At 44.8% G+C, this 20,665-nt stretch overlaps 1 protein-coding gene across 1 annotated transcript; it reads left to right on the top strand.

Moving 5' to 3' along the window:
• The first annotated feature begins 554 nt into the window (after positions 1–554).
• Positions 555–20,148, top strand: Gabre (gamma-aminobutyric acid type A receptor subunit epsilon). Its single transcript, XM_077106837.1, has 9 exons — positions 555–622; positions 4,557–4,777; positions 5,171–5,238; positions 11,373–11,593; positions 12,314–12,396; positions 13,746–13,883; positions 17,545–17,697; positions 17,840–18,039; positions 18,315–20,148. The coding sequence occupies exons 1-9, from the start codon at positions 567–569 to the stop codon at positions 18,693–18,695; spliced, it is 1,521 nt and encodes a 506-aa protein (XP_076962952.1). The 5' UTR covers positions 555–566; the 3' UTR covers positions 18,696–20,148.
• The last annotated feature ends 517 nt before the right edge of the window (positions 20,149–20,665 follow it).

The raw sequence follows: 20,665 nt of genomic DNA, 5'->3' as shown, positions 1-20,665 counted from the left end.
AAGGATGGGATGCAACAGGTGGTGGATAGGAAGGGCCTGAGGGCTTAGTTGGAGCCTGCGTTGTGCCAGCGGGCTGAAGGGGGTCGCAGAGGAGGCAAAAACCCACCTAGTCTCCCATCTTGCTCATGCCTGGTCCAGCCTGCAGCCGCCTTCCTGGCTACAACCATGGGCCGCCTTCCCCCCGCCCCCCCTTCCTCCCGCCAGAGCGCTGCTGGCTCGCCTCCTCCTCCCTCCTCCCGCCCCCCCCCCCCCCCCCGCTGTCTGGCAGCGCCGCAGTGGTGGCGGTGAGGGGCGGGGGGGGGGGGCTCTGGCGACAGGGCTCCCTCCTTCTCCCCTGCCCGCTCCAGCCCCCCCCCCCACCCGCCGCTCTCGCTGCAGCAGCGATCACGTCGTCGGAGATTTCCATCGGGGGCTGGGGGCGGGCCCAGGGTGGGGAGCGAGGGGTGGGGCGAAGCGAGTGGGAGGAGTGAAAGTTGGAGCGCAACAAAACCCTCCACGACGCTGTTGGTGCGGCCAGACTGCGCGTTGCGACCTCCACACTGGTGGTCGCGCCAGTCCCTGACACGATGTTGCCGAAAGTTCTTCTGGTCCTCCTGAACATATTCCTGTTCCTCCAGTCGAGGTGAGTCTCCATCCCCGGGACCCAAGAGCCCTCCGCGCCCGGCTCCCTGTCCCCGCGAGCCCAGCTGGCTCCCCGGACCCCTGCAGCCCAGTGTTCCTCGAGCCAGCGGCCGCTTTGCCCGACCCTCGCACAGACTAGTCGGGCCCCGCGTCCCCTCGACGCGCACCGGCCTCCGCTGGATTCCCATTAGGACGGCCGTCCCGGGCTGCTGAGGGGGAACTAGGAAGGAAGATGGTACCCCTGTTCCCTGGCCACTGGGTTCCCAGATTCCCTCCCTCCAGTGCACTGTGGCGGCCGGGAAGCAGTGTTCTTTCCCTCGCAGAATCTTGCGCAGGGAGAGGGGGAAACAGCCCAGCCAGGCCAGGCTTTCGCCACCTGGGGGAAGGTGGCTTGCGGTCTGGGGGAGCGTAAGTGCGCCGAAAATGTTTGAATGTTGCCTAGTTGTTCTCTTTCGCTCACGGTTTCGCTCGGAGCGCCTATCGAGTATGGGCACGGCGCCAGGCAACTCTGACTTTACTTGCTTCATATCCCGCCACTCCTCTTGGTGCCAGTCCCAGGCATGAGCCTTGGTTCATGCTGAGGGTTCCCGCCGCAGCTGTCCTCTACGCTCCTCCGCCGCAGCCCCCCCCCTTCCTTCCTCACCCCCTAGGCACCCTGCTGGGTCAAGGGCAGATTGGAGCCTGAGGCCAGGAATGTTGCTCTCTGAGATCTGTGGTTTAGATCCTGGATTTCATTCCTTCCCTCCCCTCTTGAGGTTTCCACTAAGTCGCCTTCTTCCTTCACACCTTCTCCTGGCCCTGGCCCTGGCCCTGGGACTTTTCTAGAAGCTTGTTTCCAATTTCTGGCTTTTGGGGTGAAACATGACTGCTTCGTGTTTTTGAGACAGTTTCCTGCTGGGTGTGAACTGTCACAAGTTCCTGAGTTTCCTGATCTGTGGAGCTTTCTCAAGTCTCCATGGTGCTGGGCTTATGTCTTGTTTATATCTATTGAGAAGAAGGGGATGGCTTCTCTCCCCACCCTAGGTTGCGTTAACTCCTGGGGGAGGGACTCGGATTCCTGCTGGCTCACTGGTGCCCTAGGGTGGGGTTGGCCTCATCAGGGGCTTGGTAAATATTTCTGAATGCGTACTAGGAATTTCCAGTCATCCACATCCCTCTAGATGGGATTTGGACTAGTTGAGACAGCTAACATGGCGACTGGCTGGGGCAAAAGATGGCTGAATGGGGGAGGGCCAAAGGAGAGAAGGGGATAAGAGGAAAACAGCAGAGAGATAGAAACTACCCTTCCAAGGGGGAGGGCTGCAGTAATTGATGTGCAGACACTGTCAGCATGGCAACCTGTGATGTCAGGAAAGAGGAGGTGACAGTGGGTTGTGCTGGGCCTTACTGAACCTTGCTCTGATCCATGCGCAGCCTCATATTAATTCTGTAACTTTGTGCACAGCTCTTCCTCCATCCAAGCCTCAGTTTCTCCATCAGTAAAATGAAAATAAGATCTGATTTGGAAAAAAACATCCAGCACTATTTCTCACTTTCCCCCATCCCCCTCACAACCAGCTTTGGGGTAAGGGACTTGCAGACATTTGGCTCCATTTTGGAGAGATGTGGATACTTGAAGGAAGAGCTCCCATGGAAAATCCCACTAGTCCAGTGTAGAATGTTTTTCAAGTTTTTGTTTTTTCTAGCTGTGAAAGTGAGCTTAATGGTTCGATGGAGAAAGGTATGCCTTATCAGGCATTCCTTAACCCCCAAAGATCCCAGTATGACATTGTTTATTTATTTGTTAGTTTGTTGGTTTTAACTGGAAAAAGCTAATTACATGATTGAAGCAACCTCAGGCCCCTCTGATATCATTTTCCTTGCAGATGTAGCCTAGGGGCAGGAGGGTTTTGGTGATCCCACTGATAGCATTTTTCTCTGCCTCTGCACTGTTAGACCTGGGGGATGGGGTTCCTGTTGATAGATTTCAGACATCTGGGAGGATTGCACCATGTTCCCAGCCATGTTTCCAGCCACGTAGCTTATTTTACAGGGTCTCGGGCTTCCATTTTCCCTCCACCCTCTAAGAGAGAGGGAGGGAGAAAGACAGGGATAGAGAAAGAACACTGACCCTTATCTCTTCAGAGGACTGAGGGGCACCCATGCCCAAAAGAACTGAAAAGCCTCAGGGAAGAAGACATCTTCTGGATATTGCAATTGAAAATGGAAACTGCTTTTCCCAAGCCCAGTTCTTTCCTAGTCCACAATAGGAATTAGCCACTTCAGACATAAAAAAAAAAAATGGCACTAGCTTAGCACATCTGTATGCCAGTTAAGCAATTTGGAGAGCTTGAAATACTGCAGAAAAATGCATCTGGCAACCCAAGTTGGCAGTCCTTTGGTCTGCAACACAGGGGCCCAAGTCTCCTGCTTTGTTTACCCCTTATTTTGCATAGAAAGTTGCCTGATGCCTTTTTGAAAAAACTCATTTTGGAAGTGTAATATGCAAATACAAAAGCATTGAAATCATCAGTGAACAGCTCACTGGATTTCCACAAAGTAAACATGCTCATGTAACAAGCACCTAGATGGTGAAATAGAACATTAGCAGCAACTTCCCATTTGCAGTGTCCCCTCCCTGTAAATCTCCTCCCCAAAAGAAAACACTCTCCTGCTTTCCAACATCCACATTAATTTGGACTGATGGCTTTTAAAAAAGCTTTTAATTATATTTTTCAAAGATACACAGAAGTAGAGGGAATATTAGACTGAATATTCACATACCCATTATTAGCTTCATCATTTTTTGAACTCACAGTCACTTATTTTGTCTGCCCCCCCTACCACCCACAATTTCTGGCTTAGATTACTTTGAAACAAATCTCTGACATCATAGCACTTCATATGTAATTGTTTTAGTCATTAAAAAATCACAAACATAAGGAAAGACTATTATTAAGCCAAACATGTTAAGAATAATTTAGGCCTCAACTACACAGTGTTCAAAGCTCTCCTATTGTGACACAAAGAGGACTTTTTTATAGCCTGCCTTTAAAAACCAGGATCCAAATAAGATTCATACATTAGCATAGGGGGCATTTTAATTTTATTTATTTTTTATTGAATTAGAACCTATATACATAAAAGTGCTCAAATTAAAAGTGTACAGTTGATGAATTGTCAGAAAATGACCATAGTGGTGTATGGAAAGCCAGGTCAAGAACTGGAATATGACCAGAACCTCTGCATCTCCCTGGGGCCCTTTATTATTTATTACTACCTCTCCGCAAAATAAGTACTAACCTCACTTCCAACAAAACACCATAGGAGTTTCATACTTTAGAAGATGGCTTTTTAATTTTAAAAAAAAATCGTCTTTATTTGCAGTAGTATTGTCATTATTATTGTTGTGCTGCTGGCTGTGGCCCTCAGGACAGACTCCTGTTTGGCCATCATTTCCTGGATAACATCTGTTCTTGAGTATTCCTTCCTCCACCTCCTGCCCCCATCACAGTGAGTATTAAAAACCCACAAAACTGCAGAATATTCCCACAATTTTCTGGTCCTCTCTGGGAGAGTCTGTTCCAACTTTTGCAAGCATTCCTCAGTAGCCCTGGCCCTGAGCCTGCTCCTCCCTCCCAGGTGGTCCTGCTCAGACAACCAGGAAACCCAGGCCAGAACTTGTAAAATATGCCCCCACCTCATTTTATACCAAATTCCCTTTGTTAAAAAACTAAAATATTATAAAAGAGAAATAGCATAGAAAGTCCCCAAAGAGAAACAAAATTTAAATTGAATTAACCAGTATAATCTGTTAGTGCCTCATAATTTTCCATTAACAGTTACTAATTAAGCCTTGCATTACAAATATTTCGTTTGCTTCTGTCTCAAGAGTCACCAGCTGGGGCCCCTATGGAGTGGAAGGCAGAGCTTCATTTGTTGTTTGTATATTCTAGGGTTGAAGGACCTCAGACTGCCCTGGAGAATGAAGACTCCACCCGTGATGTTGTCGTCTATGGCCCCCAGCCCCAGCCTCCTAGCAGGAAGCTCCTCTCTGAAGAAACAAAGCCTACTGCCTCTGTGATTGGGCGCTCATCTGGCAAACTTCCAGAAGCTTCTCGCATCCTGAACACCATCCTGAGTAACTATGACCACAAACTGCGCCCTGGCATTGGTGGTGAGTAGCAGAACAAATTCTTTTCCTTCTGGAGGAAAGGAGGGTTGTAGGCATAGTAGTGGAGCCTGGGCCTGAAGTGTAGATTAGGGTGCCATGTGCATAGATAGGAACATCTGCTGCTTACCCATCAGGTAAGAAATACTAACTCTAGTGTAAGAAGGCCATTGACCTTGATCAAATTTCTTTCCTTCTCTTCACCCTCAGGTTTCCAACCATAAAATGACTGATTCTTCAAGGTGTGTTTTCAACCCTTAACAGTATATGAGCTGACTCATGGCATGATAAAACAAATAAGAACTAGAATTGGTTCTCTTTCCTAGTATCTGACCACCCCTCTCCTGCCCAATGCTCCTATTCATCACTTATTGTCTTCTACTTCTGTTTCCCTTATAGAGAAGCCCACTGTGGTCACTGTTGAGGTCTCCGTCAATAGCCTTGGCCCTCTTTCCATCTTGGACATGGTGAGTACTGACCTTTGGTTTTAGTATTTTCTAGCCCAGGGGATGATCTATGGGGCCTGCCACTTGTACTTCCTTACTCTATTTTTTCTGTAACAACTCTAAGAGTTTTGTTTATTTGGGGAGGGAGGGAGACATTTTAACTATTGCTAACTTGAGAATGGGGTTGGAAAAGGTAAGTCCCTTGCTGCCTGAAGAGGACCTTCAGAACTATGATTACGTCTTCCAGTCTTCTGTTCAAAATAAAATAATAAAACACTACAACAGAATGGCTCTTTTTTTCTGATCCTTATTTGTATGACTTATATTTGTAGTCACAAGTTCTTGTTCTATACTCATGTCTCTAAATTTGCTCTAGTTCCTTCTTTCCCTCCTTTTCCACTGGTATCATCCTAGTGTCAGTACTGTTGTCACTTAGCCTTTATCATCTCCCACCTAAAATATGCAAAGGTGTCCACCTACCCCAATCATCCTGTCAAGCCAGTCTCCCTAATGATGTGCCTCCTGAAGGCCTGACCCTACTTAGAGCATGCAGTCCAACCCCTCAGTCCAGCAATCAAGGCCCTCTGTGGCTCTTTTCCTGTTCACCTTCAGAGACCACATGCTCTGATCACGCTAGAAAATATGGACATTCCCAGACCACCTTGCACCTCTGAGCTGAACCTTTGTCCCAGCAATTTCCAGTTTGAGATGTGGTTGCTCTACTTTCTTACTTGTCAAAAGTCTTCTCCTTGGGCTGGAGTTATAGCTCAGTGGTGGAGCGCTTGCCTCACACATGTGAGACCATGGGTTTGATCCACAGCACCACATAAAAATAAACAAATAAAAATAAAGATTTTGTGTCCATCTACAACTAAAAAACTACTTAACAAGAAACCTTCTCCTTTAGGGTACACCTCAGTTGACATCTTATTTATGGCAACTTCCCTGACTCTCACGATTATTAATTGCTCTCTTCATATACTACATTCCTCTCTGTATACTCACATTTTTCTAGCTTATACTTACCTTGATCTTCTCTAATTTCATGGTAATTATTTGCTCTATATCTGCCTTCCTGTCTCTACTACAAACTGTATGCCAAGGACTCAGTATATATTAGCTAACCAAAAGAATTATGACAGATGCTCTGCAAAAGCCACTTACATCTGTAGAGCCTGACAATGAGGAAGGCTATAGCAACCAATTCCATCATAAGCATAGGCAAGGGTGTGTACTGTTTTAACATACCCACTAGTAGCCAACAAGCGCCATGTGTCTTGAGTTCAGAGCCTTGCCTTTGAGATGGGCTTTGAAAATAGACACCTAAAAGTAAGTAACCTTCATGGAAGATTGAAATGTTTATAAAGGTGAGTGTAAGAATGCAGCTTCCCCTGTGATACTGTGTTTGGCAATTTGGTTCTTAAAGCACAGTGTTTTTATGCATTGCTATGTAACAAATTACCCCCAAAACATAGTGTGTTAAAATGACTAATAGTCATTACGTCATAGTTTGCATGTTCTAGGAATTCAGGCATGGCCTGGCTGAGTTTTCTGTTTCAGGGTCTTAACAAGACTGTAGTCAAGGTGTCATTTGGAACTGAGGTCTCAGTTGAAAGACCAGTTGAGGGAGGGTTCACACCCAAGCATACTCCCATAGTTGATGGATTCAATTCCTTTCTACCTATGTTGCAAAAGCTTTCCTCAGTGCTATTTGGGTCTTTCCAATAGTTGCTCACGGTATAGCAGCTGATTTCCCTCTGAGCGAGAAAGTATGAGAAAAGGTGCTCAAAATTGAGGGCACAGTGTTTTGTAATCTGAGTTTATGAGTGACATCCCACTGTATTCTGTTCATTAGAAGCAAGCCATTAGTTACAGCCCATAGTCATGTGGTAGGCATTACACAAGAACATGAACACCAAGAGGTAAATTGTTGGCATTCATCTTGAAGTCTGCCTACAACCAATGGTCATTATGTTCCTGTTAGAGCAAGAGCCAGATGTTGAGGTCTTGTGGTCCCACCATTTTAGCCACTCTCTACTTTTAATAGGAAGTGGACTTTTGAGGTTATTGGTTGAGGGTGGAGAAAGTGGCTCAGTGTATTATCTTGTACCAGTCTTTGGCCCCTATCTTTTAGTGTGCCAGTCTAAATACCAGCAAGCTGGCTTGTTCCTTCCTTTTTAAGTTGTCCACCTCCACTCAGTGGCTAAATTCTTTGACTAAGTAGAGAGAACATAAACATTGATAAATGGAGCAAATGTTCCTAAGTTGCTTTGTTCTGTTTTTTCTGAATGAGCATCTTGTAAAACTGATTGAGTACTGGAAAAATTGTGGCTAAAATATTCACAATTTGTTTAAGATATAATTTGGGGAAATCAAAATCTATCATCCACAAGCATTCTTGTGGTAGCAGAGCAGCAGTAGCCCTACTCATAGTTGCTGATTGTCCCATCTGTCTTTGTTCCACACCTGTTAATGCTGCCAGCACCAGCTTTACCTGAGGTGCCAGGAAATGCTGATAACTGGCAAGCTCAGAGGGTACAGTCTAATAGCCCAGCAGTCACCACACTTGATGTGGGACAGAGAACTGGTCCAAAATGGGAACCAACAGTTTGGTTTTCTTTGGCGAGCAAGGTGGTGCTTTAGTCTAGGCCAAAGTGCCTTTTGAAACTTCCAAACCCTCAAGTGGTATTAAATTTCCCTTAGAATTCTCAGTTTCTACCTAGTTCCAAATCATTCTTGAAAGCTGTGGGAAGTTCCTGTTGTTATATAGTCTACTTTTCCCTGGTGCACTTAATGATTGTCTCTGCCACAGAACTTGCCAGCATTCGAAGCATTCTTGTCTCTGAATCCTCATGACAGTCTGTTTGGCAACCAAAGCTACCATTAAGGATCCCATCTTAATATTTGTGGCAACTGAGCCCATCAGTAATATTGTGAGTCCCAGTGTTAATTATGCTGTCAGTATAGTTGTTTAAGGGGAGTTTCAGCACTCTTTGGTCAATTATGTAAAAAATATAGGGAAAGAAACCTGAGCCCATGGCAGGTGGATTTTAATAAATTGCTTCTGCCAGTCTCCTAGCTAAACTTTTCAAAACACCCAGTATGAGTTTAAAAGGCAGTGACCAATCTGGGACTGACTGTTGCTGACACTATTTCTTGCTGTGGAAATTATTGTAGGTGATTCTAATTAAGCCAATTCTTAAATACTAAATTTCTAGTTTCAGCTGAGCTAAAAGAAATGTACATCCCCAACCTCCCTTGTCAAACTGGGGAAAAATGGAAACATTAGTTACTGGTTGATGTGTAAAGAACTTAAAATTGGTGTCTTGTTAAATTGAAATTAAATTCTCATTTGGAACACTTTCTAGCAGACTTTGAGCGCAGCATGAGTATGGAGGGGAAGGCTTCCCACCGGTTGTCAAGCAGTTTATGTGGCCTGGCTATGAAGGAGACCCTGCTGGCCAAGTTGGAAGTGCCAGTCACTGGTAATGTGGAAACACTTTGAAGGCCATTTGAAGGCAGGCAGGGTGCGATGGCATGGGACAGGGTCAAGGGCTCCCACATTAATGGAAGCCAGCCTCTGCCACCTCTTTCTGTCTGCTTCCCTGACATACTCCAGAGAACATTCTCAGTTTTTCCTTCTTTTTCTGGCTTCCATCAATTTGGGCAGCAGGAATTTTCTTGATCTCTTTCCTCAGGGCTCTACTGGCCTCCAGTGTTGTGGGTTTCTGGCTGGTATTTATTGTTTGATACAAAGGAACTCAAAGAAAGGACATGGGGATTCTGCAGAAGAAAACTGAACCTTGATATTCAAAGGGATTGGGGGCAAGTAAGGGCCATCCTAGGGCAAGGTCATGGTGCTTTGAGTGGCAAAGCCATTGTGCTGCCTTTGACTGGGACTTTGGACAGTTCCCTATCTCTCCAAGCCTGTTTCTCTACCTGTAAAATACACAAGGTAGGCTAGCCCTTAGAGTTCTGCCGTTATGTACTTCTGGTACTTGCTGTTCAAGTTGCTTGCAGTTCTATTGCAATCTGTTTTCTATAGCAGGGGTGCAAGTATCTGGCTATTCATACTTTGTCCTATTAAACATTCTTCTTGATGTTTAACACTTTATGGAACCGACAGTATCTGGAGACCAAATAAACATGTGTATATCTATGCATATGCACACACGCATTCAAAGGTTACAGGCACTTGTTTGATATGAAACACAAAGCAAAGCAAAAAAAAAAGATTCTTGTTTAAAAAATGTCAGACTATATAGACATTTCTCTTGTGACTCAAAGCACTTCATTTTTTAATATAATTCAGGGGAATGAAGGATTGAGGTTAATTAACATCTGTGCTTCCCAAATAAAAGCTGTCAGGGGAAACTTTGCTGTATACAACCAGAGGTGTGTGTACTTTTAAAATTTTTAAATGGTTTTGAGCTGGGAACATTGATTTGCTGTGGAAATGTGGGTATTTAGAGTGTGTTGATTTGGATGGGGTCACAGCTCCACAGCCCTATGTGAGCACGATGAGGTGCTGAGCCCAACCCATGCAATTAAGCTACCAGTGCCTGCCTGTTTCTAGATGAAGTGTGTCTTCCTACACTGTTAGTGATTTGGGAATATTACTTTCTTCTAGGAAATAGAAAACTCCTACAGTCAAACTTTATGCTGCTTTTCTCTGTGCAAACTTAGGAGGATGCCAGAGGGTCTATCAATGACATGGGTCTATCAATGACATTGTCTACTGGTAGATGAAGGGTCACAATGTCAACTCTGGACACATGGCAGTTTGAGTCATTTATAAATTATTTTCAGTCCCCTCCCACCACTTAATAAAGGAGATGGAGGGTAAATATGTAAGGTCACATGAACATTTACTTAAAATTTTGATTATAAGTGAAAATAGTTCTACAGGAAAAAATAAAGTGGGACTACCTACCACTAGAGATGAACAGATCTCCTTCCATATTCCCTTGGAACACTTTCTAGGGCACATTCAGTTGTTTGTAATGTCACTAATTGGAAAAAAAAAACTGATTACCCCAACATACATCTTATCCCATAAAGCATGTGCTGATAAGGATTCTAAAATCCAGAACATCAGAGGTAACATAGACCTTTAAAGATCACCAAATTTCACACACACCATTGTTGGAATGATATTGATTTTCTATATACATGGAAACCATTATCTTCCTTAATTCAATGACATTCATTCAGTAGTCTTTACTATGATATGACCAGGAGGAAACTCTACATTTCATTTTTATTCAGCTGTATGGTATGGACTGCAGTCATGTTTACCATTCTACTGGGCAACACATTCTTTGCAAATGGCAGAATCATTCCAGAATATAATGCTTGATCTTGTAAACACAGTGCAAAATGAGCAGTAGTACTGTGGACCAAGTTCTACAAGATACCTATGGACCCTTGAAAGCTTAAGAATATTGTTACATTTGGCAAAAAAGAGTCATCTATATAGTCCTTACAAATCTAATATTAAAATAACTACTTAGGTTGAAGAAGTTGAAAGCTTTTAGTCATGAATGTCTACTCTAAAAAAAAGACAACTCAGAAGGACATTATTGCAATCTTCAAGTGCCTTTCCTTGATTCAAAGTTGCCTTTCATTTAAGATGTACAATTTAAATCACAGTTCGTTAAACCAAGGAGAAATGCTGCATTTCAAATATGTATCAATTATAAGATGTGTCCTAGTTTCCAAAATGTGGGTGAAGGGCATCTTAGCACCAATGAAATGCCATTTCTGGAGATGTGTTCTTTGGAGCAGGAATAAGACTTGTTCTGTCTGCTCCATTTTAAGGCAAGCCTTTCTGTTGTTCTGCTATGTGTTAACTGCCTCATGATGTGGGGACCTAGATCTCCTTGTTAGGGTGATCAAGCAAGGCATGACTGACCTGGCTGGGATCATTTGAATTGGTACCTTCTGAGTCTTTTCTGGTCATGACATTGGAAGTGTTCCTGGGAAGAGAGGATGGACCTTATTCCACTCCTGCTTCCTGGTCCAGTGCTCTCTCTATATATATCATCACATTGGCTTTAGGATTCCAGGTTAGAGAGTGAAACACAATATACTTGCATGTGGATGTCCTTTGTGTGCTCAGCCCCAAGTATGTGGTTTTCTGTCCTTCCTGCCAGGAATACACCATTGACATCATCTTCCTCCAGACGTGGTATGATGAACGCCTTCGTTATAATGACACCTTTGAGACTCTTGTTCTGAATGGCAATGTGGTGAGCCAGCTGTGGATCCCGGACACCTTTTTTAGGAATTCTAAGAGGACCCAAGAGCATGAGATCACCATGCCCAACCAGATGGTCCGCATCCACAAGGATGGCAAGGTGTTGTACACAATTAGGTATGTCAAGCCTCTGGCATCTCACCTCATGGGATTCACCCTCCCCTTCTAGAAATTTTAGCCAAAGAAACATGGGCAAAGATTTCATCCTGAATGATATTCTGAAGGGCCTGTACAGCTTTCCCAGACCATGTGCACCACCTCTTCATTTACAGAAATAGACACCAAGGCCTCAAAAACAAAAAGATGTTGCTTAAAGCTGCACACCAAGTTTTTTGCAGAGTTGGGACTGGTACCCAGTTATTTGGCTCTTCAACTAGAATGTACCAGTATGACTGCACTGCCTGGACAATTCCATCCCAAGTGGACACTGGATGTAAAGACACGTCCACGGTGGTGGAATTGTCCAGGCGGAGCAGCAACACAGCGATTGAAAAGGTAACTGAAACCAGGCTAGATATTGAAATGCCTGGAAGAAGGTTATTTGACATGGGTGTTGGGATGGGAAGGTAATACAGAATATGAGAATGTTTCCAGGTTATGGGAACTGATTTGAGCAAGAAATGGAAGTCCGTCTATGTTGGTCCATACACTTTTCTGATGATGGAGCCCAAATTAATCAGATACACTCAAGCTATTCTTCCTCTTTTTTTTCTCTACTTTGAACTTTTTGTCTTAAATTCTACTGTTGCCAATCAATGGTGGTGGCCCCAAGATCGAAGTTGTGTGGTTACCTAAGTTCTCAGAGCCTGCCTAATGAGGCTCCTTTCTCCCTTCCAGGATGACCATTGAGGCGGGATGTTCACTCCAAATGTTCAAATTCCCAATGGATTCTCACTCTTGCCCTCTGTCTTTCTCTAGCTGTGAGTACCTTCTTAGGTTTCTGGGGACCCAGAGATATTTTGGGCCCTTCTTTTTCTCATCTTTGCCCTTTGCATTTTTTTCTGCTTTTGCTTTTCTGCTGAGATGGTGCCAAGGTTGTGCAGAGTCTCCATCCTACATTCCCCATCTTCATCTCCTTTCCTGCCTACAATTCTGTGTTGCTCCACCTGGGCCTTATGTTGTATTCCTCCTTCTCCCTTGCACCCCCCTGAAGTCCACCATCTGCCTCTAAAGTGTATCTCAAGTATGTCTGCTTCTCTTCACCTTCCATTTTCACTATCTGAGTTTAGGTCTTTGTCATCTTCCAGTTGGACTTTTGCATCATCTTCATGTTAAAATTGAACATGTCAAAACTAAATTGTCTCCTCCCAACCCCTACCTCCAAAACAAATGTGTTGCTTCTGTTTTCATCTGTCTCATTAAAGGGCACCATCACCCACCCAAGTTGTCCAAGCCAACCACACTGATGCTTCCCTCTCCCTAACCTCCTATACCTAATCAATCTATACACCCTATTGGTATTCCCTCCCAAATCTCTATTGATTGCTTCTATTTCTCTGCATCCTGGCTGTCACAGCTTTGACTCCTGCCTTCATTCATTTTGCTGTGCTTGGATTACTGCACTCATCCCCCTCATAACTGGCCAACTTGCTAACATGCTCTGCTCACATAGGAACCAGAGTGACCTAGTGGAAGTCTTATCTAGGCCAGGTCACTTCTTCATTTTGAATCATTTCTTAACTCTCATGGACCTTAAAACGACCCTCAAGGCTCTTGGTGAACTTGCTCCTCCTACCTCCTCCTGTACAACTCATCCTCTTTAAGCTAGCCTTCCTGAAATTTTGCTATTTTTGCAATAAACTAAGCATTTCACCTTTCTGTGCTGCTCCTCACCCCTCAGCCTCATCCATGTAGATAATGTTTACTTGCCTTTCAAGACTTAACAGAATGTTACCTGTTCTATGACATCTTTTCTGAGTGTGTACCAAAGTGATCTTTCCCAACTTTGTTTTCTCCCTGCTCCATGGGGAGAGGTTTTCCAGAGCAGTTAAAAAATCACAGCTGTTTTACTCAATGAAATGTGAACACTTGAGCAGGGTTCATGCCTTGTTCATCTCTGTATTTGCAGCCCAGGGCTTGGTTCTAAGGAATGCTCGGTAAATGTACTTATCGAATGGACCTCACCAACCAGGTAAGAGAGGCAAATTCCAAGAGCTGGTGAGGCCAGAGTCAGGACTCTGAGGCATTAATCAGGCTAACTCCATACTGGTGGGGTGCTCTGCTGGGCTTCCCAGTCTGATGTGAACCTCCTTCCCATGTTGCTTTCCAGTTTCCTATCCTAAAAGTGATATGATCTACAAGTGGGACAATTTCAAGCTTGAAATCAATGAAAAGAACTCCTGGAAGCTCTTCCAGTTTGATTTTACAGGAGTGAGCAACAAAACTGAAACTATCTCAACCCCAGCTGGTAAGTGTTCCATGGGAGCCAGGGCTAGGCAGAAGCCCAGGAGGGTGGTAGGGCTGACTGGAGAATGCTGTCTGTACAAATGTTGTTGTAACATCCTGTGGAAGTACCGCAGAAACATGGCTCCTGTCTTGTAAATGCTAAGCACTTACAACTGTTTGCAGAGGAAACTGAGACTTTGTCAGTATGTCTCAGTCTCATCTGCAAAGAAGTAAGTGCTTTGCCAAGTCCCCTGAGACTTTAGGTAAGTAAAGTTTTGTTGTTCTCACAATTTGCAATTAGTTTTGTCATGCAGACCCCTCAGTTTCAAGGGCTTTGTTGAAACACTGACCTCCTTGGATGACTTTGGGGAATGGTGCTCATGTGATTTCTTCATATCCAGAACCAGTCTGAGCTGATTGAATGGGAAGCAGGGTCTGCCCTAATGGGAGGTAGAGGCTAGAGGTCTAATGACATCTAGACAAAAGATGGGGCAGTCTGGAGGGAGTTACAGCAGCTACGATGGCTGCTACACTGACTTTAGTCTTAAAGGAGCAGCTATGGAAAATACAATTTGCTGTTAAAGGCTTCATGGCAGATTCACTGTAGACTTGTAAATCATTGGTTTTCTGATCTTTCCACTAAGAAGGATGAAAGGGGAGGGTTCTGGGTCTCCTAACTTTCAGCTCCCAATTAGGTGTAAGCATCTTTGCTTGTGTTCCTAGGTGATCTGAATGAGGAGCCAAGGGTAGCTCCCAGAGCATTCCTGGAAACCCTCTTCACACGTACTGACCAAGTTCAGGGCATGCCCTCATCGTTTCCAGAATGTTGATGGAGCAAGTCACCAACCAGCCATTTGTCATGGGAAGCATTTTGTGTTGCTTCCTTGTCGCTAGACAGAACACTGTCTCTTGCTTCACTGAGTTGGTCACTGAGTGAAGGACAGCTCATGCTCACTTGGCTGAAGCTTTGCTTGCACAGTACTAGGCAGGTGCCGAGGGCTGCCTTACTTTCCTTTTTCCTGGGGCTCCTGGGGAAGCAATTTTACTGTCTTCAACTTGAGATCCCTGCTCTTCTGCCAGCTAACCATGGGCCTGCCTCTTAGCTTTCTGCATCTCAGTTTCTCCAGGTAGGTGGATACCCATCATCAAAAGTGGCAGAGAAAACAAGGCTCAGGGGCTTTCAAGTCACTAGTGGTTCCGTTTAGTAGATGGTTGTACATTGATTCAAAATGGTGCCCTAGTGACTACAAAGCCCCAGAGCCAGGATCATCACCAAAGCAATAACAGTAGGTAAGCACCAGCTCTCCTTGGGAGGAGAGGATGGTTCTTGGGAAGAAAAGTGGAGGTCTTCTTTCTTTTCTGCTGAAGATTGTTCTTGATCCACAGTTTCTCCAGTGTCAAAGTTATCTTTGTAATTGGTCTCAAACTCTTCTGGTTAGCCCTTAGGGAAGTTCTCTCTGCAGCAGATTTCTGTGCTCGTCTCCTCAGGGTTCAAAACACAGTGATAGCATGCTACTCAGGCCATCCTGGGCCTTGAGCCAGAGAATTTCTACTTCAGGAGGGTCTCAAAACCTCATGAGTAAATCATCCTCTACTGATGGTTGTTGAGCCTCTACTGGAATCTTTTAGTGATCAGAAGGAGTTCAGTATCTTCTAAGGAGGTTTCTTCCTTTTTTACATAGCTCTGCCCATTGGAAACCCTCCATGTTCATCTGAAATTGTAATCTCTGGAACTTCTAACTATCAGACCTAGTTCTTTTCCCCTAGAACCATCTGACTTACATTAAGTCCAAGTACTATTTAAGAGGTCAACATTAAAAGACCAGTAATATCATTGCAGCCCTGTATCATATTTTATTGTAGTCTGTACAGCCCTCATTTCTTTTTTTTCCTTTTTCTTCAAAGCTTTGGGTTGACACAGTCTTTTTAATTGTGTCTCTATGATAGCAGGTTTAGAGAGCAGAAAGCATCTTTAATTTTGTTTTGCTTTGGGTCTTCAACTCCAAATATCTTTCTTCACTTACCTATGTTTCTGTGTTTCTTGTGAAGTAGGCAGTGTATGTTGGTATCCTTCTCTTGACCTCCAAAATGAAAATTCCATCTCTTGATAAGTAGAGAAGGTTCTCCTCTGACCATAGTAAATTATAAAGTAGACAAGTGCAATAGAATAACAAATCTCCTTTGCAATCAACATATATAAACTCAACTATTTTTCAGGGGGCAGAGTTGTAGCCAATTAGAGGAGTCTTAAATTGTAGTCAAGACCCCAGGGCAAGAGAATGAGGAATTTGATCAATACATACTTGCCAGTAGGCAAGTGTTAGATGGTCCCTCATGCCATTCTGGAGTTCTAACCCCAAAGCTACTACTCTGGAAACAGGTCTTCCACTGACCCCAGGCCACTTCCTTGCATTTTTCCAGAGAATCTGAGAAGTCTTGCTCCTTGAGTGTCAGTGCTGCCAAGGTGAGTAGGAAAGAAAGGTTGCTCTCATACAGCTCCAACTCACCCATACCTTCTGGGTAGGGGACCTCCCTTTAATGGATAGGTTAATGTTCTGGTCTGCTTTCCAAATCTGTTGCCTGGCAGTAACAAGGATCACTGAGCATCCACTGGCCGTTTCAGACTTGGATGGGTAGGGGCTAAGCTGCAGGGCCTACATGAGTCCCGCCTTGGAGGAATTTAAAAGCCTACTTAATTCAAGGACAAGGAGGAATTCTATAGCATCACTGAGGTGGGAGTTTGAAGATCAGCTTCACAAAGGAGCCAAGATTAGAGCTATTACAAATCCAGTGGGATGTTGAGAATGAAAAGTAATGTTCTGGGCTCAGAGAAAAACCCAACAAGTTGTGGAGTCATGATAACCTTCAGAGTGTTTGGAACAGTTGTTTCAAAGCATAAGGTAGCACGAAGAGTGCAGCAGAAAATGATCACTGGAGATGTAGTTTCTCATCTGGTTCTATAGGAGCCATTGTTGTTAGAGGTGAGAGCAACAGCAGGATGCAATACCCAAGTGAATGTGACAACCTCAGTTCATCTTGTAGATGTGTCCTCTGCAGACATGACATCAAAAGGGCTGACAGTGGGCTTCTAATGTTAGCTGACAGAGTGAAGTCTTGATTCTGTAGCTCATGGAATAGAGTTTGGGGAGGAAGGAGAGCACTTGCTTTTGGCCACCAGTAGAGCAGCAAATGTGCATTCTGTGCTTTTGCCAAAAGTATTCTGCCCTTTCTCCATTACAGCACACTATCCTCAGCACGTTTCTTGAGAAAATATGTTATGAGGGCCATCAATCTAGGTGTCATGCTGTGGTACTATGGACTACACATGGGTATACTCACTCAGTGGGAATGAATGCCTCAGCCAGCCATCTGGACATCAGCTCCTTGGCACTGATATGAAGAGGACTGATTTTTTTCCCTTTCATATACCCTGGAAAGACAGATTTGGGGAGTGGGACAGTGGACTAACAAGTAGTTAATATTCTTGCTTTAACTTAGTTCTCAATTGATCATGGGTATTGCACTAAGTCTGTCCTCTGGTCCTATGTGTGTTGCACTGAAATGATGTCTCTGTCCTAGGACAGTGGCAGGGAATTCCATAAGGATAATGGGAACTTTAATGTGCATATCTTACTGTACATCGCATCAATACTGTAATAAAATGGGTTTTTTATATCTTTCAGGCGAATTCATGGTCATGATGTTCTTCTTTAATGTGAGCAGGCGTTTTGCTTTTGTTGCCTTTCATAACTACGTCCCTTCTTCTGTGACCACGATGCTTTCTTGGGTTTCCTTTTGGATCAAGAAGGAGTCTGCCCCAGCCAGGACCTCTTTAGGTAAGAGTAAGGTGGGCATAAGCATAGGCATGTAGTTGTGACTTACCTTGATCAGCACAAAGAATTACCTTCTTGTGGTGTCCTTTATGTGTGTAATATATGGGTCAGGAGCTTAGCCTCCCTTTATTCCTTGCTCTTGCAGGCATCACCTCTGTGCTTACCATGACCACCCTAGGCACCTTTTCTCGTAAGAATTTCCCACGTATCTCCTATATCACAGCCTTGGATTTCTATATTGCAATCTGCTTTATCTTCTGCTTCTGTGCTCTGGTGGAGTTTGCTGCACTCAACTTCCTAACCTACAACCAGACGAAAGCCCATGCTTCTCCGAAACTCCGCCATGTATGACCTGGGTATGGGAGTGGTGGCAAGGCTTTGGAGTGTGGAATTGTAGCAGCAAGGGCACTAGGGTTATGACACATGGGTGGCCAGCTTCCCAGGTGATGGGGATTATGGGGTTGGTCAGGGAAATCAAGCCACTAATGTGATGTTGGGTGTCCTGGGAGGCTAAGAAACAGAGTGCCAAGGAAAGAGTTTCCATCAAATCCTTTGGCAGTTCTTCTTAAGCTTGACATGCATTCCCTTAACTGTCATCTACTCCCCCCCGTCCTTTTTAGCCTCCTCTCGGTAGCCGTGCCCATTCCCACACCTGTGCTCGTGCCCGCGCCCATGTCCGCCAGCAGCAGGAAGCGTTTGTGTGTGAGATTGTTACCTCTGAAGGAAGTGATGGAGAAGAACACCTGTCTAGCTCAGCCCAGTGGCCCCCCAGCCCAGGTATCCCCCAGGGTCCCCGCAACATGTGCATCAGGTGCTGTGATGAGTGCAACAAGGGTTTCAAGAAGTATTTCTGCATGATCCCCGATTGTCAGGGCAGTACCTGGCAGCAGGGCCGCCTCTGCATCCACATCTACCGCCTGGATGACTATTCTCAAGTTCTTTTCCCAGTCTCCTTCTTCTTCTTCAATGTGCTCTACTGGCTTATTTGCCTTAACCTGTAGGTGCCAACTGGTACCCTGTGGGGCAGCCTCCCCATTTCCCTAGGAAGTCCCAAGACCCTTGCCAAGGGAGATGAAAGACAGTAGCAGTAGGAGCACCTCTCTTTTCTTCCCTGTTCCCCAAATATAAGCCTGTGGACAGTTTGTCTTTGCTGGCCTCTTCACACTGGCCCCTTCACTCAGTCTCCTCAGCAGCCCCTTTCAGGTAACCTAGCCCACATCTCTATTTTTCAAGGAGCATTCATGATGCTCAGTCTTAAAAATCATAGGTTCTCAGTAATTAGCTCCCTAAAACCATGCCCATGTATGAGCAGATTAGCTCTCTCCCAACTGTGCTGACAACCGTTGCCTTTTTCCAGAAACCCATTATTGCCTTTGTGGTGCTATGGGCCCACCTCTGGCCTCTGCCTCAAAGTGCACAGACAAGCTGCTCACCTATTCTTGACAATTCTTAAAGATGCTGAGCAGCAGTACATCAGGAGGATGTAATCTTAAAACAGATTATTGTGTTTTTGTTTTAATCTCCCTACCCACCCTTCCTGTGCAGATAGACAGACACTGGAATTAACTCTTTAGGAGGAGGGAAGATAGCAAGTGGGCCTGTTTTGTGACAGTATCCCTTCCTCTGCTGCTGTGACACATCCCTCTCCCCCAGCCTCCATCTGCACTACCAATCCAATGCCCTTCATCCAGTGGTTATCTATTTTTGTGTGTGATAATAGTAATTAATTCCCTGCTTTTATGCCACCTTCCTCCTCCTACTTTGACCCTTGTGACTCTTTCTGTAACTTCCCCAGTGACTTTCCCAGCCCTGATCCAGGTGCTAGGCCTTGGTGACTTCCTGGGGCCAAGAAAGTAAGGAAGCTCTTTTTTGAAGCAGAAGCAGCAGGTGCCCATCTCAGGCACAGTTTACAAGTTTGACTGTTTCCTTGGTCCCTGGACCCATGAGCCAGTCCACTTTTATCCCTGGGGCACTCACACAATCACAATCAATTGAATTCCCTTAAATTTTATGGCACTTTACCGTGACAAAGCACTTTTGACAAATTATTTTTGACAAATCATTTCTATTTAGAGCCTCATTTATAGCCATCCCTGTGACATCTTTAGGGCAGGATTCTTATCCTCCCTATGCAGATGGGAACCCTGAGGCACAGATTTCTATGGGACTGTGGATCTCATTGGAAGCCACTCAGGAGCCCACTGTCACCTTTTAGATCACTTGACAGGGGTAGGCAGCTCTGTTCACCATGATTCAATTCTATCACCTCTGCTGGCACCCCAGTGGCAGGGTCCAAAATGGCAGGATCCCCTCAGCATTGGCCTGTTCAATTCTTGGGCCTGAGGTGCTCAGACTGTCCCCCAAGATCAAACTTCTCCTGGCTCTAGTCACCCAGTGAGATGAATTTGGACATGCCCCACTGCTTGTATATGCTGAATGAAATCTGTGTCTGTATTTTATGGGGGGTGGGTAGGGTAGGGGATCCATCTGCTTTTTGTCACCATCATCTGAAAAGGGGAAATATATAAATAAATATGTCAGCAAAGCATTCAAGATGTGGTTGGTTTCTTTGGTGTCCAAGTTTGTTCTCAGCTCAGGTTTTAAAGTCCATGACCCAAACTTTTATCTGTTCCCCTGTCTTAGCCATAAATCCCTGACCTGCCAGGCATGCACCAAGTACCCTTTCCTCAGTAACTAGTAGGATACAAAAGAAAGAGCACCTTTACAGATTCCCTGACTTATACCTATACCTCTGTTCTGTCCTGTTCCTTTTGCTTTGCCCATCACTGTAGTCTATAACTTGGGCTGGAAGGTTGCTAGGTACCATGGGGCTCAGACTACTCCCTACACCAGTAAAAATGGAGATGCTGTATCACAAAGATGACATTTGTCTCCAGTAATACCACCAGTCAATAGTGGAGTGGGATCCGATTCCAGAAATCCTAACATTCTGGCTTGGCATTCTAGTTAA

The sequence above is a fragment of the Callospermophilus lateralis genome, chromosome X, assembly GCF_048772815.1.
Source record: "Callospermophilus lateralis isolate mCalLat2 chromosome X, mCalLat2.hap1, whole genome shotgun sequence".
NCBI lineage: Eukaryota > Metazoa > Chordata > Mammalia > Rodentia > Sciuridae > Callospermophilus > Callospermophilus lateralis.
The sequence above is the reverse complement of the archived record's forward strand: the minus strand, read 5'-3'. Positions and strand labels throughout refer to the sequence as shown.

Excerpts from the sequence above, each read along its gene's own strand:
- Gabre (XM_077106837.1), top strand. The coding sequence starts at position 567 with ATGTTGCCGAAAGTTCTTCTGGTCCTCCTGAACATATTCCTGTTCCTC. Across the intron at positions 11,594-12,313 it reads AAGGTGTTGTACACAATTAG|GATGACCATTGAGGCGGGAT; the intron begins GTATGTCAAGCC and ends TCTCCCTTCCAG. Across the intron at positions 17,698-17,839 it reads CCCAGCCAGGACCTCTTTAG|GCATCACCTCTGTGCTTACC; the intron begins GTAAGAGTAAGG and ends TTGCTCTTGCAG.